Source organism: Vulpes vulpes, chromosome 7 (genome assembly GCF_048418805.1).
Source record: "Vulpes vulpes isolate BD-2025 chromosome 7, VulVul3, whole genome shotgun sequence".
Classification (NCBI taxonomy): Eukaryota; Metazoa; Chordata; class Mammalia; order Carnivora; family Canidae; genus Vulpes; species Vulpes vulpes.
The window spans coordinates 14282943-14306968 of record NC_132786.1 but is presented as its reverse complement, the minus strand read 5'-3'; the positions used below and the strand labels follow the sequence as shown (position 1 = coordinate 14306968).

The 24026-nt window shown below is 47.1% G+C and overlaps 1 protein-coding gene across 2 annotated transcripts; it reads left to right on the top strand.

The window, feature by feature from the left end:
- Nucleotides 1–7280: 7280 nt before the first annotated feature.
- SH3BP5L (SH3 binding domain protein 5 like) lies at nt 7281–23470 on the top strand. 2 transcript variants are annotated; one of them, XM_025989059.2, is made up of 8 exons: nt 7281–8212; nt 8580–9223; nt 9741–10348; nt 16920–16982; nt 17148–17276; nt 19735–19896; nt 20845–21018; nt 21573–23470. In XM_025989059.2, the coding sequence occupies exons 3-8, from the start codon at nt 10166–10168 to the stop codon at nt 22041–22043; spliced, it is 1182 nt and encodes a 393-aa protein (XP_025844844.1). In that variant the 5' UTR covers nt 7281–8212; nt 8580–9223; nt 9741–10165; the 3' UTR covers nt 22044–23470. The 2 variants fall into 2 exon arrangements, with proteins under 2 accessions (XP_025844844.1, XP_025844843.1); XM_025989058.2 differs by having other exon boundaries at nt 7821–8212; nt 8580–9365.
- The last annotated feature ends 556 nt before the right edge of the window (nt 23471–24026 follow it).

The following is a 24026-nucleotide window of genomic DNA, read 5'->3' as shown; positions in this document are numbered from 1 at the left end:
GGGCACTCTTAGTGGTTTAAAAGGAGAGATAGGGACAGAAAAGGGGAGTAAAAGTACTGTTCATTGTGGGCATGTGGAACATATTGCAGTTGAGAGGCGAATGAAAGGTAAATAAGCAGAGTTAAGGGTATAGACCACTATTTCAATCCCTTGTTTGAAATGTGATCCTGATCAAATGAAATTTGGAAAGCTTGCTGTTACAGTGATATAAAGCCTGAGAACAGTTTCAATTTCATTTTGTTCCTGTATTACTAAATACAATTAAGCATTCCAATTTCAGTCCCATTTACAATAAAAACATTGGCCTCTAGAACGTGATAGCTTCTTTTGCTTCCCAAATAACGCCACAGATGTCAACTGGCAGTTTTCCAATAGTGGAAAGAACCAAGTACAGTAAAGTGAAATCTAACAATCTAGAATGAGAACAGAAAGAACAGACAACCTAATAAAATTCTGAATTGCAGATTTTATTGTTTTAAGAATGAGGGTTTTTATTAATTTCAAGTTGCAAGCATATTGTAAAGTCAGGTCAAAATGGTTTTCAGGAAATAATAGACAGCTTACAAATTACATCAATAGCAAATTAATTTTAATGACATGACATAGAGTATTTTTTTTGACATAGAGTATTAAATGTCCTTTCATTATTTTCCTTCAAATTTTTATTTAAACTCCAGTTAACATATAATATTGGTTTCAGGAGAATTTAGTGATTTATCATTTGCATATAACACCCAGTGCCTGGCATAACAAGTGTTCTCCTCTAGGATTTTGATGTTTCCTCACGTAGGTCTTCCATCCATATAGGATTTATTTTTGTGTATGGTATAAGAAAGTGGTCCAATTTTCCCAACACCATTTGTTTAAGAGATTGTCCTTTTTTGCATTTGATATTCTTTCCTGCTTTTTTTTTAAGATTTGATTTATTTATTCATGAGAGAAACACACACACACACACAGAGGCAGAGACATAGTCTGAGAGAGAAGCAGGCTCCATGAAGGGAGCCCAATGTGGGACTCTATCCTGGGACTCCAGGATCATGCCCTGAGCTGAAGGCAGAGGCTCAACTGCTGAGCCACCCAGGTGTCCCTTTCTTGCTTTGTTGAAGATTAGTTGACCATATAGTTGTGGGTCCATTTCAGGGTTTTCTGTTCTGTTCCACTGACCTACGTGTTGTGGTGCCTACACCCTACTATCCTGATGACTACAGCTTTATAATACAGCTTGAAGTCTGGAATGATCTTGCATTCACCTTTGCTTTCCTTTTTCAAGATTGTTTTGGTATTCAGGGTCTTTTGTGGTCCCCTACAAATTTTAGGATTGTTTCTTCTAGCTCAGTGAAAAATGTTGATGGTATCTTGAGAGGGATTGCATTAAATGTGTAGTTTGCTTTTGGGTAGTATTAATTTTTTGTCTTAATTTAAAGAGCATGCTTAGAGGGAAGCAAGTCATAGGAGAGTCTTAACTATAGAGAACAAACTGAAGGTTTGGAGGAGAGGTGGGCTGGGGATGGGTATTAAGGAAGGCACTTGTGTTGATCACTGAGTGTTTATATGTAAGTAATGAATCACTAAATTCTGCTCCTGAAACCAGTATTACATCATATTTTAATTAATTAGAATTTATTTTTTGAAAGAATTTATTTATTTATTCATGAGAGACACAGAGAGAGACGGAGACATAGGCAGAGGAAGAAGCAGGCTCCCCACAAGAAGCCTGATCCTGGGCAGCCCCAGTGGTTCAGCGGTTTAGTGCTGCCTTCGGCCCAGGGCAGGATCTTGGAGACCCAGGATTGAATCCCACGTCAGGCTCCCTGCATGGAGCCTGCTTCTCCCTCTGCCTATCTCTATGTTCTCAAGAATAAATAAATAAAAAATAAAGAATAAATAAATAAAAAATCTTTAAAAAAAAAAAGCCTGATCCCTTGGATCCGGACTTGGATCCTGCTTCTCCCTCTGCCTATCTCTATGTTCTCAAGAATAAATAAATAAAAAATAAAGAATAAATAAATAAAAAATCTTTAAAAAAAAAAAGCCTGATCCCTTGGATCCGGACTTGGATCAAGTCCTGGCTTGATCCTGGCTCAACTGTTGAGCCATCCAGGCATCCCACTAATTAGAATTTAAATACAATTTTATTTAATTTCTATTTCTATTAATTAATTTTTAATAGAAAATTATTGGAGGTTGTGCAGCTTTAAGTGTGCAGCCAACTTCAAAGTCTCAGGCACTGATTCAATCAGAGACTGCTACTTATTTTTACATTTATGCAGGTAAACTAATTGTAAAAGCTCTAGTAAACTAGATACAGACAAACTGGATAAACTTGGTGTAACACAAAAATTAGTTGAGAGGATATTAGTGGAATATTAGCTGAGAGGATAAAGATCAACTTTGTTTAAAAAAGAAGCTCTTTGGCTGAATACTTACCATTTACATCAACATGGATAGAACTGGAGGGTATGATGAGTTGTGAAAAAAGTCAATCAGAGAAAGACAATTATCATATAGTTTCACTAATATGTGGAATATAAGAAACAGCATAGAGGAGCATAGGGGAAGCGAGAGAAATTGAATGGGAAGTCATTAGAGAGGGAGGAAAACCATGAGAGACTCTTAACTCTAGGAAACAAACAGGGTTGCTGGAGGGATGGGGAAGGGGGGATGAGGTAACTGGGTGAGGGGCATTAAGGAGGGCACATGATGAGATGAGCACTGGGTGTTATACAACTGATAAATTATTGAACACTACATCTGAAACTAATGATGTACTATATGTTTGCTAATTGAATTTAAATTAAAAAACACAAGCTTTTTCCTATTCTTTAATGATGTTTAAGTCCTTAATGGTGAAATTTCTTAGTCTTCTTTTCCTCCACCACTCAAAATTTCTTAGTCCTAATGCTAGCTTTTTTTAAAGTTATGTCAGACAAATGAAAAAAATGTTCAACATCACACTAGGCATCAGGGAAATACAAATCAAAACCGCAATGAGATACCACCTCACACTAGTCAGAATGGCTAAAATTAGCAACTCAGGAAACAGCAGATGTTGGCAAGGATGTGGAGAAAGGGGAAGCTCTCTTACACTCTTGGTGGGAATGCAAGCTGGCACAGCCACTCTGGAAAACGGTATGGAGATTCCTCAGGAAGTTAAAAATAGAACTACTCTATGACAAAGTAATTGCAATTCTAGGTATTTATTCAAAGGATACAAAAAATAGTGGTTCAAAGGGTCACATGCACCCCAATGTTTATAGCAGCAATGTCCTCTGTAGCTAAAACATGGGAAAAGCCCAGATGTCCATCAACAGATGGATAAAGATGAAGTGGTGTATATATACAATGGAATATTACTCAGCCATCAAAAGAATGAAATCATGCCATTTGCAACAACATGGATAGAACTAGAGGGTATTATACTATATGAAATCAGAGAAAGACAAATATCATATGATTTCATTCGTATGTGGAATTTAAGAAACAAAACATGAACACTGGGAAGGGAAGGAAAAATAAAGTAAGATGAAAATAGGGAGGCAAATCATAGGAGACAGTAAACTTTAGGAAACAAACAAGGTTGCTGGAAGGCCATGTGTAGGAGGAAGGGATAATCGGGTGATGGGCATTAAGGAGGACGCTTGATGTAATGAGCACTGGGTGTTATATAAAAATGTTGATCACTAAATTCTACCCCTAAAACTAACAATACAGTATATGTTAACAAAATTGAATTTAAATACATTTTTAAAAAAAGAAATAAAAGTTCTACCAGATAAAAATTATGTTCAATGGGCAGCCTGGGTAGCTCAGTGGTTTAGCACTGCCTTCAGCCCAGGGTGTGGTCCTGGAGACGCAGGATCGAGTCCCGTATCAGGCTCCCTTCATGGAGCCTGCTTCTCCCTCTGCCCGTGTCTTTGCCTCTTTCTCTCTCTCTCTCTCTCTCTCTCTCTGTGTGTCTCTCCTGGATTAATAAGTCAAATATTTTTAAAAAAAATTATGCTCGGGCAGCCCTGGTGGCTCAGCGGTTTAGAGCCGCCTACAGCCCAGGGCCTGATCCTGGAGACCGGGGATCAAATCCAATGTCAGGCTCCTTGCATGGAGCCTGCTTCTCCTTCTGCCTGTCTCTGCCTCTCTCTGTCTCTCTCCTCTCTGTGTATTCTCATGAATAAACAAATAAAATCTTCAAAAAAAATAAAAAATTTAAAAAAATAAAAATAAAAAATTACGTTCAAAACTGACATGTAGGAATCACTGGTTCACAAAATATTTGGAAAATGAGCTTAAAATATGAGATATAGCTTTTAGGGGAGAATTAAAGTAAAATACATGGTAAGAATAAAATCACTGATTGAAATCACTTTAAAAAAAATTAAATTCAATTAACTAACATACATACATCAGTAGTTTCAGATGTAGAGTTCAATAATTCATCATTTGCATAGAACACCCAGTGCTCATCACATCACGTGCTCTCCTTAATGCCCATCACCCAGTTACTCCATCCCCACATCCACCTCCCCTCTAGCAACCTTCAGTGTATTTCTTGTCATTAAGTTTCTCATGGTTTTTCTCTGATAACTTCCCATTCAGTTTTCTCTCCCTTCCCCTATGATCCTCTGCACTGTTTCTTATATTCCACATACGAGCAAAAACGTATGATTGTCTTTCTCTGACTTATTTTGCTCAACATAATAATCGAAACCACTTTCAAGGCATTTTAGGAGCAGTAGTGTATAATGTTAAATACTTTTCTGTATAAAGCTTAGTTGAGGCCCTAGACTGACTTCATGACTGGTGTGTCACTTACCAGCAGTACCACCGTGGGCAAGCTATTTAACCTCTAGTTCTTCAATTTCCTCAGTTGTAAAGTGGAGGTACAGTATACTCCAGTTGTCATGAGGAACAATGATAGATACAAACTCACGCAGAACAGTTCCTGGTAGAGAGTTAACACTGCATATGTGTTCACTGTTTTTATGATTCAATAAGATGACAAGCTAAGGGGAAAATAATTTATTTCTCAAAAATCTAGCAGGTTTAACAGAGTAGAAATAATTTAGGTATTTTAAATAATATAGGTTGTCCCTTTAATTAACATTTATTAGCAAACTTTACATCATATATTTCTCAGAGCAAGTTTCCAACCAATTTTTTAATAAAAACTTATTGAAGCATAATTGACATACAGAATCTCTATATTGAAATGTACAGTTTGAACAGGTGCCTGATAGTTCACTGTGATCCTACAGTGGTTAATACTCTGTGCTGATATGTACAATTTGAAAAGTCCTAACATATGTATATACAGATCATATCCTCATTACAATCAAGATAGAGAACACATCCACTACCTGCAAGTCTGCGTTATCATTCTGTCCTCTCTCCTTCCTTTCCCCTGGCAACCACTGATCTGCCTTCTGTCACTATATATTAGTAATCAATTATGTTTCATTACCAGACGGTGGTATGTATTAAAATATTTGACTCAAGGTAGGGAAAAAAAAAAAAGACCATAGAAAGGTAGTTTTGTTGGTAGGAAAAAAAACAAACTACAAGAAGAGTTTTTAAAGATGAAGGTAATTTAGAGTATTTCTGTGAAGAAATTAAAAAAAAAGTTACCAATAAAAGCTTGATGGGGAAAAAAAAAAAAAGCTTGATGGGGTGCTTGGGTGGCTCAGTTGGTTAAACTTCCTACTCTTGATTTTGGCTCAAGTCATGATCTCAGGGTCATGAGATGGGGCCCTGCATGGGGCTCCACATTGGGTGTGGAGCCTGCTTGAGATTCTATCTCCCTCTGCCCCTCCCCACCCCAGCTTGCACTTTCTCTAAAAAATAAAATAAAAATAAAAGCTTGGGAAAAATTTTACTTCACTGATGAAGAGTTGACTTGTCACTAACACTGTCAATTTACTAGATAGTATCACATCTTTATGTGGCTTTCATATTTTTACATCTCATTTATCAACTCAGTCAACAGGGTTGATAGGTTATCTGTCAGGGCTTGGAAGAAGGCACACTTGTGGCAAAGAGATCATGTATACCTGTGCTGTCCAATGCATTAGCCTCTAACCACATATGGCTATTTATTATTTTTTTAAGGATTTTATGTTTTAAATAATCTCTACACCGAACATGGGGCTTGAACTCACAACCCAGAGATAGAGTTGCACACTACTCTGACTGAGCCAGCCAGGCGCCCCCACATATGGCTACTTAAACTTAATTTAAAATTTAGTTGAGTTGCAGTAGCCACACTTTAAAGTTTTGAGTGTCCCACCCATGGCTAGTGAATACCATATTGGACACTGCAGATACAGAAATTTCTATCACTGCTGAAAGTTCTAGTGGACAGAGTTGATTAAGAAGCCTCTTGAGGTACATGATCTACAAAGGAGGTGGGGAGGGTCTCAACTGGAGCAATGGAAATGTAATGGAGAGGAGGGATCTCTTAAGATACTTACTGTACTGCAGAGTGAAGATAGGGGGATACATTTAAGAGGTCTTCTAGGTTTTTCCCTATGTAAATGGGTGGATGGTAGAACCATTCACCAAGAAAAGAAATATAGAAGAAGTAGGATTGGGAAGTGGAAATCAGATCTAAACTCAGGGAGAGGCAACCCTTGCACAGGCCAGAGGTCTGAGAAGCTGCTGGATCTCAGAATGTGATCTGAGGGGAGTTTGAGTGGAGGTAGGGGTCCAAGAAAGGAACCATGGGTAGGGGCCATGCACTTTGGCAAGAGCTCTCACAGAAAGCAGGCTGCATGACATATAAGATGGTCATAGTGTAGCATCAGAGCCTGAGAAGTCTAGGCATGCAGGGTAAGGTTTTCAAACATGAGCGGGTAATGAAATCAATGGTCTCCACCAGTATGTGTATATATATATATATATATATATATATATATATATATATATGGAAAGCAAGAGTATGCTTTGCATAGAATTTGAGTAAAAATCTTTTCCTTAAACTTTTGTATATTTACACAAATATATGTACACTTGTTACAAGGTAAAACATTTTTGGGTTGTGGTCCTATTTGTTTGAATGTCAACTGATTTATAAAGGGAGTACTGCACACTATAAGCTACATGCAAACTGGAACAAGTGTCTTTTTCCTCATTACCTAAAATCGTGGCACACAGTAGCTCAGTAAAGACATAATGCATGAAGGAATGAGTCAATAGGCCAGAGAAGTAAGGGAAACCCAGGACAAGGGTGACTCAAAAGCTAAAGAAGGAAGAGAGAGAATAAATAGCCCAATATCAGGTGTCGGTCATTTGGTGATATTCAGAGCATGGATGACACCTCATATCTGCAATTTCTGTGGATTGACAGAAGCTAGACTGCAGAAGTAAATGGGAAGGGAGTAGAAAGGACACATAGGACAATGGAGTAACTGGTTTTGTACTGAAATTGTGAAAGTTCAGTATGTGTCTGAAAGAGATCTAGGAAAGCCAAGCTGTAGTAGAACTGTACTGCCCAATAATGGAATCATTTGCCAAATGTGGAGATTTAAATTAGCATTACATTTAAAAAAGCTGTTCCTTCACAATACTAGCTCCATTTCAAGTGCTCCATGGTCACATGCGGCCGGTGGTTACCACTCCTCGGAGCTGACAGAAAATTTCCAACATTGCAGACAGTCTATTGGAGAGTGCAGTTCTAGGAGAAAGTTTTAGTTCACCGTGCCTGTCCTGGCCCCACAGGACAAGCCAGCACTGCTCCCAAACTCCTCCTACCAGAAACATTATCCAACTATAGCAGAGAAACTGCTGGAGCTATTACAATCAATAAATGGCACTATACGTGTCTCAGTGAAGGTCAACCCTAGAAAAGGCCAGGGGAGATACCAGGGAGGCTACCGAACTTCAGGATGTGACCCAGGAGGAGTCTGGGCAAAACAGGTCTTCGTGTCATCCCAGCCAACGCAAAACCATGTGACAAGCCTTGCTAACGACTGAATGCACAGGGAAAGGAGCTGCGGGACAAGGTGTTGGGGCGGCAGACGAGGCTTCGTGCTGGGGAGAAGAGGCTGGGGAGTTCGGGCTCGGCGAGACGGAGACGCAGCGTCAAGTGGGGCATCCCTGCAGGGAAATTCCAGGTCTAATAATTAAAGTTACCAGAAGGTAATAGATACTACATCTGGTTTCCGAACGTGGCTCTCTCAGTAACGAGAAGGAATGCGACGGGAGACAGGTGTTAGCGCCGGTAAGCTCTGTCTCCTTAGACGCTTTAAGTCGGACTCCCACTGACTCACTGCATTAGTCACTTGTAGAATTTCGAAAATAAAACGTCTAACTTTGTGGACAAAACAAAACAACCTCTCAAGTCGTTTTTAAAGGAATGTACTTGGCTCGACTTCTTTAAAAAGCTTTTCTTTTTTTCGGGGGGGGGGGTGGTTTGGGGTGTGTGTGTGTGTGATTATTCCTGTGGTGAGGGAACGGAGGAAATCCGAAGAGAAGAAAGAATATTCAGCGCGCTTGCCTTCCCTGCCTCAGGGTCAACCTTGAGGTGGCGCTCAGTAAGTTAGGTCTTCTGCAAAAACAAAACATGAATCCTCCTGTCTTCCCCCTAGGCTGTGCCTGTGACACAAGGTGAGGAGCGGATCGCCGAGGTCAGGTCCTCTCACGGACACGCGTGGCAGCGCGACACACCGAGTTCGGGCGCCTGGGGTTCTGGTCAGTGCTCACCGGGCAACCAGGTCCAGGCGGGGGGCGCCGCGCCGAGGAGCACATTGGCCTGTGAGAACTGTCCGTCTGGACCGCGTTACTAAGGGCATCGCTGGCTTGGCGGAGGGACCGGTGACGGCCGGAAGACGCGCCGACGCCCGACTCCCAGGACGCTGTCCCGAGACTGCGGCCGCCGCTCCTCCTCCGGCGCCGCCCCGGCCTTCCCGCGCGAGGCCGGAAGCGACTTTCCAGCGCTCCGGCGCGCAGAGCAAGATGGCGGCGCTCTCTCCGAGGCGACTGTGCCCAGTTCGTTCTAGTTGGACCGCTTCCCTATGCGCCAGGGACTCCCGACTCGCATCGCCGACCCTGCTTTTCTCAGCAGAACACGCTCATGTCTCAGTTCCACCCAGCGGAGGTGGAGGCCACGCACTGCGGCGCCCAAGAGCGCCGAGCGGCACCGACTAGCACTGACAGGAGAGACCGGCGCGGAGGAGACGTGTGTGCCCAGACGTGGCCCCGCCTCCCGGAGAGCGCGGGGGCGGGGCGAAAGGTCAGGAAGGCGTCGTGTGCGGGCGGCGTATTTCCGCTTCCGCCCGGCCCCGTCGCTTTTTGGTTGGACGGGCTTGTTGTGGGGAGGGAGGGGGGAGATTGTTTGCGGTGGAGGAGCTTAGTGTGCGGGAAGGTAAACTGAGGTAAGGTTCTGTGTCGGGGGGCCCGGGTGTGTGGGAGTCCTGGGGGCAGGCTGTTCGCGACTGAGGGAGGGTGCGGGGTCATCCCCGCGTTTGCAGAGAGAAGTGGGGCGGGGCTGGGGTTAGGGAGTGGATTGCGAAGCCCGGGTGGGGGGTGGAGCCCGGGCGGGCGTAGGGAAGGTAGGGGCTCGCGGGGAAGTGCGGAAGGCGCGGGCGGTCCCGGGCGGTCCCGAAGGGCCGAGGACAGTGGTTGCGGTGGGGTCTGGTGGACGCGTGGCGGCCGGGAGCGCGGGGCTCGGAGGCCGAGGGGCAGGAAGGGGCCGCTGGCCCGCGTGCGTCCTCATGCTGCCCGTGCGCTGGGCCTTGGTGTCCGTGCAGCTCTCCGGAGACCGTCGTCCGCAGCTTCGGGGGCCAGCCCTATCTCTCCAGCCGCCACCACAGCCTGGAGGCGCCTGCCTCCGCCCTCCCGAATGGTGCTACTCCTCGCAGGCCTCGGCCCGGGATCCACGCCCCCTCTACCCCCTGCCTTGGAGCCGGAGCTCCGGGTCCCTCCTGCCGGACGCCCCGTGACGGGGACGGAGGACCTCTACCGCAGACCGGGCTGCAGCTCCAGGAGCCCCGCCGACCACGTGAATCTTGGCCTCTAACCCAGCGTCAGGTCATACTTGTGCCCCTTCTCCCGCCGTTTGAGAAGAGAAGCCCTCCTCCTCCCTGGCCGGAGCCCAGGAAGCCCCACGCTGGGGCCCTGGTCCCAAAATGGCAGTCCTCTCTTGTGCATAGGACTGTGCCCCCTCCCCATCAGCATGGCTGAGTTCAGGCCGGCTCCGGGGGGGCGGGAGACCCCGCAGGGGGAGCTTCGGGCTGAGGTTGTAGAGGATGAAGGCCCTCGGAGCCCGGTCTCGGAGGAGCCCCCAAGAAGCGGGAGCGGCAGTACTGAGGCCAAGCTGTCTCCCAGAGAAGAGGAGGAACTGGATCCTCGAATTCAGGTGAGAAGAGCAAGAGGGGGACACCTGGGTGGCTCAGCAGCTATTCGTCTGCCTTTGGCCCAGGGCGTGATCCTGGAGTCCTGGGATCGAGTCCCACATCCGGCTCCGGAGTCCTGGGATCAAGTCCCGCCTCAGGCTCCTTACATGGAGCCTGCTTCTCCCTCTGCCTGTGTCTCTGCTTCTCTCTCCCTGTGTCTCTCATGCATAAATAAAATCTTAAAAAAAAAAAAAAAAAAAGACCAAGAGGGAGGGAGACTCACAGCGAGCCCAGATTCCGGTTTTCCTGAAGAGCTGTGGGATCAGCGAAGAGTTAGACTTTCTCTCTGTCTGGTGGGCAGGAGCGGGAAGGAAAACCAGCCTGGCAGTAATCATGGCAGCAGTGTAGAGCGTGATGCCATGGAGAGAGCCACCTGCCCCGTGCCTGGGCTGTGTTTCTCAAGGCTTCGCTGACAAGTGAAGCAGCAAATTAGCATCAGATGCAGGGCCTCATTTAGGTCAGTGGAGAGTAGAACTGTCTGTTGTTCTCCTTTCCAAGTAAGGGGCTGTTGGCTGAGAGGTGCCAGATGAGAGGATGGGATTTGGAGATTGGGAGGTAGTAGGGAACCTTCCCTTCCTTCTCTCCTCATCAGTGCCTTCCAGGGATGCACACGTTTCACATCTTGTAAGGACTCAACAGATTGAGGCCTGTAAGGAAATCCCATGTGTTTAGGGAGTTGACCAGTCTCCCAGGTCTGAGGGTGCTGCTTGTATCCAATGAGTGGGAAAGCGGATTTATTATTGCCTTGGAGTATTTACGGGCTAGTAGTTGGTAGGATGAGCAGATCTTGGAAGGCGGCCTCAGAGCAGTGGGTGAGGAGGACAAGCACCATGCGGGTGAGATGCACGGTTGGCCAAGGTGGAGTTTTACTGTTTCCCGGCATTGACTGGGAAAGTTGCTTGGGCAGGTGAGGGCAGGAAGTTGTTGTATGTTGGGGGCTGAGTCTGCCAGAAGGTCTGGCAGTGTCTCCAAGATTCTGACGTGGCGGTGATGCACGTACATCTCTAGGTGAGCAGGAGCATCTCAGGGCTTGCATTCCTGGCCTTCTCTGCCAGCCAACCCTTATTAGATCGCTTCTGTGAGTCAAGAGGAGATCAGGTCTGGTCTGAGTATCCTCTCCACCCTCTTGGTGGAGCTTCCCTGGATGTTGAGGTGGGGTAACTGTGTCCATGCTTATATTGGAGCTGCGGTAAGCCATTCGTTTACTGGCGTGGGTCAGTTTATTTCTTCCACGTGTCATGGGTGTTGCATTGAAAACAGCTGAGTGTCTTCTGCCAATTCCATGGATTTGGATTTGTTATCTACTGAGGAAATAAGTTGTAGTGAAAAAACGCGGTCGGGCTGAGATTGAAGCAACCTCCAGCTCCATTGTTCGTGATTTCCATGCAAGTTATGTAATCTCTGAGTTTCACCTTCATCTATAAAGTGAGGGGTTGGTCTCGCTGATTTGTGAGCACAACTCCTTGCTGTGCTTTGACATAGTCTTATGGTTCTTTCCTATCACAGCTCTTTGGCTTAGCTCTTGGTGAAAGTTTGTAGGTAGTGCTTGGGGAAAGAGTCCCATATCTGTTCTGTGGTGTGGAGGGCTGTGTGATGCACTTCATACATCTCTTTCCAGTGTTCCTTAGTCTCCTCCAGGTGAGAATCTACCATGGGTGGTTTCTTTGCTCAGTCTCTCCTGCTCCTGTGTGTTTTTCCAGTGCCCACACAGGCAAAGGCCATAGTGTGAAGAGTCACACTCTCATGTTGCGCTGTTTGGTAAAGTAGCTGTGAGCCACGTATGGCTACTTAAGTAAAATCAATTAAAAATTAAAAAATTAAAATGCAGTTTTCTAGCTGCTGTTCGTATTGCAGAAGTAGAACATCTCCATCATCATAGTTCTATTGGATGAGCTCTGTGAGGGTCACAGAGTACCAAGCAGGCATAAGATTTGCCTTGAATCCAGGGAGTTTGCAGTGTTATTTGAGTGAGAAGAACAAGCAGACCATAGTCACTCTTGTTAAACCAGGAGGCACATTGTGGAGCAGTGTGGGTTATGTAGGGAGGAAAGTCTTGTAGAGGCTTCCCCCTTTGATGGCACACTTGTGGCTGGGCCAGTGCTCTGCCCTTATCAGGGCCTCTGTGTCGTCTTACCATGTGAGAGAGGGAGCCCGATGTGAAGGGCACCTCTCAGAGAAAGCTAGTAGGATTCAGCCCTTCTGTGTTTTGGCTCCTCTAGATAAGGAGGAGATGGAGGCATGTGTCATTTGAGCTCCCTGTTGGTGTTGATGATGCATGAGACCATAGTATCCTGATAACTGTGTTTCAGTGCTTTAAAGGGATTTTCAGTATATTTTGTGGGTCTCCGCCAACAGATCCATCATAATCCACCAGCAAGTTTTAAAAACACCCATTCCAGGGAACCCTGGGTGGCGCAGCGGTTTAGCGCCCGCCTTTGGCCCAGGGCGCGATCCTGGAGACCTGGGATCGAATCCCATGTCGGGCTCCCGGTGCATGGAGCCTGCTTCTCCCTCTGCCTGTGTCTCTGCCTCTCTCTCTCTCTCTGTGTGGCTATGTCCAGGATCGCGCCCTGGGCCAAAGGCGGGCGCTAAACCGCTGCGCCACCCAGGGATCCCAAATTTAAAAAAAAATTAAAAAAAAATAAAAACACCCATTCCTGAGCCATGCTCAGACATGCGAATTCTGGTCTCCGTGGGGTGAGAAGTGGTTCTAACATGCAGCCCACATGTCTTCACTGAGCCAAGGATATCCCAAAGGCCAGGGACTGTGTTCAGGTATTTTCTGGAACTCCGAAAAATGGTTGCCTCTAAGGCAAGGCTTGTACTCAATAGGGTAAGGGGGTTTCTTGGCAGGCAATTCATGTCCCTGTTTTCTGGTAGGATGCCTCTGGAAGTTGGTTGGAGGCCAGCTCTAGGCCTACCTGGAGTTTGCTGTCCCCCAGGGAAGGCCCTGTCTTAGTCTCCATGTCTTGACCTCAGTGTAGTAGTTCTCTGAGGCCTTCAGGCTGGTCCTCAGCTTTCTGACTGGGTCCCAGTGGAGGGAAGAAATGAAGGAGGGTGGTGCTAGGATGGTCCTGGGTCTCCTGCCCTGTGACTTTCTCAGTTCCCTTTGTGATGGGCACATTCATTCTCAGGTGAGTGGATATAGTGCCTTACCTTCTCCCTAGACTCTTCAGAGTGACTTTGCAACCTCTTTGTCCTCATCTGAAGTATCAGTTTAGTTCTCACAGGACAGTCATATTTTCCTTATTCTCAATTCTTGGGCCATGCATCACCCTGGCCCTGCATCACCATCGGCTTATGAGTTTTAATGGCCTGCACAAGGTGGGCAGGAGCATCTGTCCGCTGAGCACCCATGCCTTTGACTCAGTGGCCTGGCATCTTTGGAATGTGCCCGGTGTGCCCTGGGAAGGTCACCCTCCTTGCTGGTTGCGGGCTCACTGATGGATGATGTGTGCTGACTCAGACTTCATCATATTCAAATTCCGTTTCAGCCGCGTGCCAGGAGTCCCTGGTAGAGCAGGCCAAATGGAATGTATCGCCAACTTCCCAACACAGAGTCCTGAGTGCTCGTTGACTCCCACTCAGCCTTGTCCTGGGTTTGTCCCAGCCTGATTGTTCACCCTGCCCTCCTCTAGCCTATTCTCTTTCCCAGTATCCTGGTCATGTTAGAAAGAGCTTTGTAACTTTGTGATCAAAAGATTTTTTTAGGGGGAATCCCTGGGTGGCTCAGTGGTTTGGCCCTGCCTTTTCGGCTCAGGACATGATCCTGGAGACCGGGATCAAGTCCCACATCGGGTTCCCTGTGTGGGGCCTCTCTCTCTGCCTGTGTCTCTGCCTCTCTCTCTGTGTCTTTCATGAATAAATAAATAAAATCTTTTTTTTTTAAAGGTTTTTTTAATTGCTGGAAGTGCTGTGTGGATGCAAGGTCCCTTATAGAAAGAAGTACCTGCTCCTGCCCTTAGCTGATAGCTGGAGCCGTTCACATCCTTTTTCGAGACTTATGTAGAGCCGTCAGCTCCTGTGATGATCTTACTAGGATCTGGGAGCACTTTGGGCTGTGGAACTGAGTAGGATCCAGTCTTGAACCTTGGTTTGCCTATGGCAGTGTTGCAGGATGGCCTTTAGTGACCTCCTCTTCTCTAGAATCAGTGTATTGCCTCCTAAGGGGCATGTCCTCTTTCTACCAGGACTGTGGTTTTTCTAGGTGATTGTACTCCTGTCTTCTCTGAGGCATCCATCCAAGGATATGCTTAGTCCTAGGATGGTGGTCACAATAGCAGGAAAGCTGGATTCCACATCAGGTCCTAAATCCAGTTTCAATTCTGCCCCTAACTCCCCACTTCATTGTTTCTTATCTAGCAAATTTGAATGAGCTGAGAAAGAATGTTCTTACAGGAGCTGCTGAAAGCACTGTTACTTCCCCTCCCAGATAGTCTGAAACCCACCACAGGCTTCAGCAAGCTGGAGGAGACTAGGTCCACAGTGGGAGAGGTGGTCTCTCATCCTGACAAAAATTCCCTTTTTTGAGGACCCTTGGAGAATTCCATCAGCTGAAGGTGATGTCCTAGGTAGGAAGGCACTGTGAAACTCTTGAGCTCTGTGTGTCACGTGGGCAGGCTCTGCCCCTGGGCCTCTTCTGAGGTCCTGTGAACTGTGTCACTTTTTATGGTTCCACAGTGTTTTATTGTGATAAACTGGGATTGTGCTTAATGAAATTGCTTATGTGCACCAACTCCTAGACCCACAGTGTCCAGTAAGGGAGCCACATGGCACTGGCCAAGTTGAGATGTGTCCTAAGGGTCAAACACATGAAGATTTCAAAGGCATAGGTTAAAAGGAATGTAAAATTCATGTTTATTTGATAAACATGTTAAAATTATAATATTTTGGATATAGTGGATTAAATGGAATGTATTGTTAATAATGTAATCTGTTTGCTTTTGCATTTTTTTAAATGGTTGCCAAAAACTAAAAGTTCAATATGAGGCTCACAGTTTTGTTGGACGATTCTGCTCTGTAAAGTTTAGAGCCAAATTTATGGTCTTCTTTGGGACAGGGGCTGCATTGTTGTAGGTGTGCATATTTTCATACCCTTGTTCCTGATTCTGTTACATGTTTCTTTCTTTCACTAACATTTGGCCATATAACTTGGCTTCCTGTATTCTTACTTGCTGACTCAAATTTTTTAGGACTTTAGGACAGGTATACAAATAAAAAGACTAAAAGAAGATCATATACTGGGTTGTTAGAAGGGCCAAATGAAGTGTGGGAGCCAGTAATGGCAGCATCACTCACTGCCAAGTGCAGGTCGTGTCTGGGTTATGGGCAGCAGGCAGACACAGGCCGGTTCCACTGTCCTGTCCAGGGGCTGTAAGGCTCCTGGGAGAGCATCCCAGAGCTGAGTGTCAGGTATTTCATTCCTCAGGAGTGTCCTTGGCATGGTGGGCTCATGAATTTTCCCTTAGGTTCTCCTTCCCTGCCACAGAATCTGTTGTGTGAGGACCTGGGGTCTCTGTCCATCTACTGCCCAAGTAGGCCTAGAAGCCCTTGAGCCATGTGATCTTCTCCCATCTTGACCTGAATTGTCTACCACACCCTCCTGATTCTGCTGCATCCTGCATTTGTCTGGCATTTGCCCTGTCCTCTGTCCTCTCCTACCTGGCATACTGCAGACAGCCTCCACTTTTGTCCCTCGGCCCTTGTAAACTTCCCACATATTGCTCAGATCCGTCTTCCTAAGCCACAGACAAGGTGGTGCCAGGCTCTGAGGGGCTCCCCCTGCCATTGGGAAAAGTTATGGTATCCTTTCTCTGTGCCCCAGCCTTACTGGCTTCTCACCTGACAAGCTGCCTGTCCCAGGCACCTGCTCTCCTGATTCCTGGTCCCCTCCTCACTGGTGCTTTTCTATGTATCCATCAAAGCCCAGCCCAGGAGCAAGTACTGTGGGTGTCCTGAGCTGGCTTTTTCTGTCCAGGTAGGTGACCCTGCTGCCCCCACCATGCCTACCTCTTACAGCTGCTTGCAGTGCTGAGAACTTCTTGCTTACTTACTAGGCCATGAGCTCCTACCTCTTTGTTTTCTGAATTCTGGGATCTCAGGTGTGCTGAGCTGTGAAGTATATGTAGAAAATGTGATGAATGGGTGGCCACGCGGTAGTACTGTTAGAAACACAGACTAGCTCTAAGGAGACTCCTCCTCCTGGCTGGAATATGAAGAGAAGGTGGCACTGTCTGATGAAGAGAGGGCAGATTGCTGCCACTCTGCTGTGGCCCTGAGCATGTTTCATTCCCTGAATGTTGATTTACTCATTGTTAAAATGGGGGTTTAACAACCTGATGCAGAGGTGGAGTTGGGAGGATTACAGGAGACTATGTTATTAGGTCTCCTACCAGGAGCCATCCACAGAACCTCCTGCATCTCTTCCGTTCTCTAGTCAGGTGGACCTTCCCTCTGTGGGCTATGCTCCCACTCCACGTGGTTCACATGAGGCTGCTTTCCACTGCTCTCATTTTTTGCCCCTCTCTGTGGCAGGAAGAGCTAGAGCATCTGAACCAGGCCAGCGAGGAGATCAACCAGGTGGAGCTGCAGTTGGATGTGAGTGTTATTCCTTTTCTTCACCCCCTTGAGCTGGTCTCTGGAGGTGTCTCCTTCTCTCCCTGTTCAATATGGTGGCAGGGGAAGGGGCATGTATGAAAAACAAGAGGGGCTGGGACCTACACCTATGCCTTCCCTCTGCTCATGTCCCTCTCCATTTGCCAGGAGGCCAGGACCACCTATCGGAGGATCCTCCAGGAGTCAGCAAGGAAGCTCAACACGCAGGGCTCCCACTTGGGGAGCTGCATCGAGAAGGCCCGGCCTTACTATGAGGCTCGGAGGCTTGCTAAGGAGGTATGGCCAGCTGACATGCATTCCAGGAGGGCCACATGCAGAGCCTGGCCCTGTACTCTTCTATCTCTGTATGAATTGTGTGAGACAGAACACTTTCTCCTTTCTTTTTTCTCTTCTGTCTCTTCCTTTTGGTTCATGTTTCTTTTCTTTGCCCACCCCTCCATTCCTTTACCCTTTTCCTTCCCCCCCCTTTTTTTTTAACATGAATAATATGTGTTCATTATTGGAAGACTGTAATGTAACTATAAATATGAAACAAGAAGAAAATCAAAATCACCCCAAATCCTACCATGTACATGTTTCATGTTTTTTGTACATAGGATTTGTTTTTTTTTAATAATAAATTTATTTTTTATTGGTGTTCAGTTTGCCAACATACAGAATAACACCCAGTGTTCATCCCGTCAAGTGCCCCCCCCTCAATGCCCATCACCCACTCACCCCCACCCCCGCCCTCCTCCCCTTCCATCACCCCTAGTTCGTTTCCCAGAGTTAGGAGTCTTTATGTTCTGTCTCCCTTTCTGATATTTCCCACACATTTCTTCTCCCTTCCCTTATATTCCCTTTCATTATTATTTATATTCCCCAAATGAATGAGAACATACAATGTTTGTCCTTCTCCGATTGACTTACTTCACTTGGCATAATACCCTCCAGTTCCATCCACGTTGAAGCAAATGGTGGGTATTTGTCATTTCTAATGGCTGAGTAATATTCCATTGTATACATAAAACACATCTTCTTTATCCATCATAGGATTTGTTTTAACCAAATATGGTAAGGTGACAGACACAGTGAGAGCTGCCTTGAAAGGAGACTGTATTACTTAAAATTCCCAAGAAGGAAAGGCATGCCACACCATGTAGGGGAGGCACCTGGGTCAGTGAGGAGCCAGAAGAACTGAGAGGGAAGCTTGGCTCAGAGCCTTTATTGTGCTTATCATGGGAAGGAGTGGGTAAGGCACTTTGAGTTACCTCAAAGGTAACTTTGAGCAAATTTGGAATTAGATAGCTTGAATATTTGTGAGCTCTGGGTGAGGGATGGTCTCTATATTTTGGTACCTGGCCCTGGGGTAATGTAGAGCAGGTGTGAGAAATATTAGTGTGGTGTGAGAGTTAGATAAAGGGAGTGGTGGGGATTTGGATTGGTTGGTTTGCATTTGAAAAGTGTGCTCATAGAGGAGTTTACTATCTCTAGGACTTAGCCCAGGGTCATGAGGCCCCCAAGATGTCAAAGCATTGTAAAATACAGAAATTACAATTAATACAGCACAGATAGCCTCTTAGTTTTTTTTGTATCATTTTGCCAAATGAGATGACACGTGCTATTTTTATTTTTTATTTTTTTTTATTTTTTATTTTATTTATTTATTTTTATTTATTTTTATTTTTATTTTTTATTTTTTTATTTTTATTTTTATTTATTTTTATTTTTTAATTATGACATAATTCTGTGTTGATAAGTATACATCCTTGCTGTCAATTTTTTAAAAATTTTATTTATTTATTCATGAGAGACACAGGCAGAGGGAGAAGCAGGATCCATGCAGGGAGCCCAATGTGGGACTTGATCCTAGGACTCCAGGATCACGCCCTGAGCCAAAGGCAGATGCTCAACCTCTGAACCACCCAGGCGTCCCACCTTGCTGTCATTTTTAAGAATTGCTTAGTATTTCCTTATTATTACTTTGTTGTTCATTCTGTAACTGAAAAGTTAAGTTTCCAGTTTTTTTTTTTTTTTTTTTTTTTGTTTTTTTTTTGTAAACATGACTCTGATGAATATTGTTGAGCACTTGTCTTACTTCCTTCAGCTTACCTGCTGAATTGGAATTGATGATCTCAGGGGTGTACTTTCTGTAAGATTTGGTCTGTGTCACTAACCACCTTGCAGCTGAAGTGGTGTGGATTTTTCTTTTTTCCCCTTAGGGCAAAAGGCCAGTGGCCTTTGTAAGTGCTGATTTCACATGCTCTCACCCCTCTAGCAGCAGCATTTTCCAATCTTTATTTCTACATTTAATTCCTTTAAATCATATCCTTACAAAATATTCTTTTTTTTTTTTTAAATGTTTTTGCTTCCTTTCTTTTTTTAAATTTTTTTTATTTATTATTTATGATGGTCACACAGAGAGAGAGAGAGAGAGAGAGAAAGAGGCAGAGACATAGGCAGAGGGAGAAGCAGGCTCCATGCACCGGGAGCCTGATGTGGGATTCGATCCCGGGTCTCCAGGATCGCGCCCTGAGCCAAAGGCAGGCGCCAAATCGCTGCGCCACCCAGGGATCCCTTTACAAAATATTCTTTATAGAATGCTACTTCTTTGATATTTATCCTTAGCGCAGTTTGGGAAGCGAAGCTGATGTTGCACTGGCCTTCCTCCTTATCTTGTCCTCATCCAAGATGGGTCTCCATGGGCAGGTGGGGCTCCTTGGGGCTCCCCATCCTGATAGCCCTCTCTTCCCAGGCCCAGCAAGAGACCCAGAAGGCAGCGCTGAGGTATGAGCGGGCCGTGAGCATGCACAATGCTGCCCGGGAGATGGTTTTTGTGGCTGAGCAGGGTGTCATGGCAGACAAGAACCGGCTGGACCCCACATGGCAGGAGATGCTCAATCACGCCACCTGTAAGGTGAGCCAGTCAGTGCCAACAGGTCTTCTCAGGTTCTGCTACTTCCTTTGCTATGCTTTCATCCCATCATCTTCCTTCCTCCTTCCTCCTTTCTTCCTCACTCCAACCTTTCCTCAGCTTTGATTCTGTTTCAAGCAAAACCTCTTTCTTCCTCTCTGCCCTGTTTGGCCTCTGTTAGTATACTTTGATTTTTTAAGTGTAATTTGTGTATTGTTTCTCAGCTATTCAAAGGAGAGTAGAGAGTGGGAGGATCCCTGGCATCAGCTCCAGTCTGCCACCTTCACCTTGTAAAGAAGTTAGTCCATTGAGGTTGTTACAACAAAATAACATAGACTGCGTGGTTTAAGCTACAGTTTATTTCTTACAGTTTTGCAGGCTAGGAAGTCCAAGCTCAGATGCAGGCAGATTTGGGTGTCTGGTGAGGGCCTGGTTCCTGGTTTCTAGACAGCAGGTGATCTTTTCACTGAGTCCTCATGAGCTGGAAGGGGTAAGTGGGAGTTCTCTAAGACCTCTTTTATGAGGGTGCTAATCCCATTTAGAGACCCTCCATAACCTGATCACCTCTCAGAGGGTCCACTTCCAATGCCATCATTTTAGGGGTTAGGATTTCAACATATGAATTTTGGAGGGATACAAACATTTAGTCTCTAGCAACAGATGTCAGCTCTTGAAGGATGGTTATTTTTTTTTTTTTTTTAAGATTTTATTTATTTATTCATAGAGACACAGCCAGAGAGAGAGGCAGAGACACAGGCAGAGGGAGAAGCAGGCACCATGCAGGGAGCCTGATGCGGGACTCGATCCCGGGTCTCCAGGATCACGCCCTGGGCTGCAGGCGGCGCTAAACTGCTGTGCCACCGGGGCTGCCCCAGGATGGTCATGTCTTAAGAGATAAGAGCGTGGGTCCTAGATCAGTGATGTATATGTTCTCTGCCTCATCTGGGCCAGGTGAATGAAGCAGAGGAGGAGCGGCTTCGTGGTGAGCGGGAGCATCAGCGGGTGACTCGGCTGTGCCAGCAAGCTGAAGCTCGGGTCCAGGCCTTACAGAAGACGCTCCGGCGGGCCATTGGCAAGAGCCGCCCCTACTTTGAACTCAAGGCCCAGTTCAGCCAGATTCTGGAGGTAGGGGAGGGGGAGTGGGAGTGGGAAGGTATGTGAACAGGCAGGAAGGGGGCAGGCATAGAATGAGGGCTGTTAGAGGGGATGGCGGTGACTCTTTGGGCCATCTCAGAGGCCAGTGTGGTGGGCCAGGTAGGCAGTACATGTGCTTAGAATGACCCATAGGAGTGGGAGTGCAGCTTGGGGAATAGGTGCTGGCAGAGAATGGAGTTGAAAGGAGGCAAATGAGGAAAATTGGGAATCGGGAAACCAGGGAGATTGGGGATAAGGAACTGGCCAGATAGGGAAAGGGAACAGTGGGGCGAGGAGGGGTGGGTGGGAGTGAAGACCTGGGTAGAAGGCTTAGAGTAGCAGGCAGGGCAGGATTGCTGGGGAAGAGGAGGAGTAGACAGGGGCTGGCTGGGGGTGTAGCACTGTGGGTATGTGTCGAGTGGGGAGCTGCCCGTGGGTCTGGAAAAGTAGAGACAGGTAGAGTGCTAGTGGGGCTGAAGCGACTCAGCTCCAGAAACACGGAGAGTTGCCCCCTGGGTCACCTCACTCTGTTCCTCACTCTGCAGGAGCACAAGGCCAAGGTGACAGAGCTGGAGCAGCAGGTGGCCCAGGCCAAGACTCGCTATTCAGTTGCCCTGCGCAACCTGGAGCAGATCAGCGAGCAGATTCATGCACGACGCCGGGGCCAGTCCCCTCATGCCCCAGGCCAGCGGCGATCCTCCCCTGTGGGGGCAGAGGCTGGGCCTGATGGTGGGGAGGATGGGGACAGTGGGATCATGGAGGGGGCTGAAGGCGGGGGCCTGGAAGAGGGCAGCAGCCTGGGGCCTGGTCCTGCCCCTGACACAGACACGCTCAGCCTGCTGAGCCTGCGCACCGTGGCCTCAGACCTGCAGAAGTGTGACTCTGTGGAGCACCTGCGGGGCCTCTCTGACCACACCAGTCTGGATGGCCAGGAGCTGGGTTCCCGCAGTGGGGGACGCTGGGGTAGTGATGGTGGGGGCCGTGGGGGCCGCCATCAGCGCAGCATCAGCCTGTAGTCCATGCTCAGGGTGGCTTGTTCCTCTTCACCACCGCTGACCCATGAGGACCAGACAGGCTCCAAGCTCCCTCTCCTCAGGTTCTTGCTTCCCTTGGAGAGGTCAGGTTGGCTCTTGTCTCTGGTGGGTTTCTCCCCATCCTCGCCTTTCCAGGTCCCTCCTTGCAGGTGGCAGCTCTCTTTGCCTTATCCTTTCAGAAGGCTTTTCTCTGGCTCTCACATTTGCCCTCTCCCTGCTGGCTCCTCATGGTCTGATGCCCTTTGCTGCCCCCTTTCTGCCTTCCTTCCCTCTGTCTGGTTTTCCCCTCAGGGAACTTGGTCTGGAAGGCACAGGGAATCCCATCAGAGAAGGTGGGTGTGGGACCTGAGTCCTGGCAGCTTGGCCCCCAGCTTGAGGAAGTAGACACGTGTCCCTTCCACTTCCCCATCTCCCGAGGAGTCTAAGGATGCTGCAGAGGCCTCTGTCCCATCCTGTCCATGTGGAACCTGTAAAATGCACTGTAGGACTGTGCCTCTGGAAAACACTACCCATTCCTTCAGTGCCCCTTCGTCATGACCCAAGCCACTTTGCTATGTGTGCCGCAAAGCAGGACTTGAAGGGTACCAGTGTCAGAGAAGGTGAAACCCGACCCCCTGTCAACATGGGAGGACACCATCAACTCCACTAGGCTCCCATGTGCATGGTGTTTTCCCCAGCTGGGCTGGGCCATTAACATTGCTGAGGTGCTAGTAAGTCTCTAACAGGGTCCGTGTTGGGGGGTAGATGTGGAATGAGGTCCAGATGGTAGAGGCCCTTGCCTTTCCTGCTGCAGAGTTGGGTTTACTTTTTCTGGGTATAGGATGTTGAGCTGAATCTCAGCATCCTCCTGCAGGGTGGAGTTAGGGAATTTGGTGCTCAGCTGCTGTCCCTCTCTCTTCCCCCAAACCAAACAATACCTACTCCAGGATCCCTTGCAGGAGATGCTCAAGTTTGGCTGCAGAGCCTTCTCTGATGCAGGGAGGGGTTGCCCTGGGGTGAGGGAACCCACCCTCCATGGGGAGCAGCTCTGGGTGTTTGGTAGTGTTCCAAGCTCTATGGGGAAGCCACACCTGGATCTGGGTTCCTTGGGAGAACTGGTCCTTTCTCCTTTCCCACCCTAAGAGGTTTGAGAGCTGGACTCTAGGCAGGACAGCTGGTGTCTAGGCCTTTGTGCTGCTGCCATCACCTGGGAGGAGTGGGCTTTCATATGGAGGGTGTCTCCCTTTGCTAAGATGGTCACTATGAGAACCACTGGGTTTGAGGTGGCCATGGGTAGAGGGAGGAGAGGGAGGGAAACATGGGCATGCGTGTGTGCATGTGCTGGGGGTATGTGTGTGTGAGAGAGTGAGTGTGAGAGAAAGAAGAGGGTATGCCCCTGATTTTATTTAAATAAAATAGTTTATGTAACAGTTAACGTTTGCTGTCCCTGTTGGGGCGGGGGGGTCTTAATTTTGGTCAGGGTGGGGGAGACCTCCCTGTACCTGCCAGGCAGGGAGATGAGGACATTGTCAGCCACTGGTACTCCAGAAGGGATGAGGATGCCGACCCTCGATCTGGACATGTGTTGAGGAAAGGGGAGGGACAGTAGTCAGACTGTCTGACTGAAATTTCATATAGTTTTCCCTCCTGCAGTGTTTAGGGCATATTTGTACTAAGTTTTTTGTTGCTATCTAAAATTAATATAGATGAAAGCTGTCACCCAAGTCGGGACTTAACCTTTTGTGGGGTGGAAAGGATTTGATTGTGCTTGGACCCACAGTCTGTGAAATACTTGGTGGCATCAGGTTGGAGAGAGATGAGAACTTCAGGGGGTGTAGATGTGTAGAGTGAAAGTTTTGGATTGAGCAGGCTCAGCCCCAGCCCCAGAGGTGCGCCTGCATTTCGAGGCAGGTCAGGAGGGATACACCAAGGGATGGAGAAGGCACTGAAAGAGAGGAGGTTAGGAGACCCCCCTGGAACCTTGAT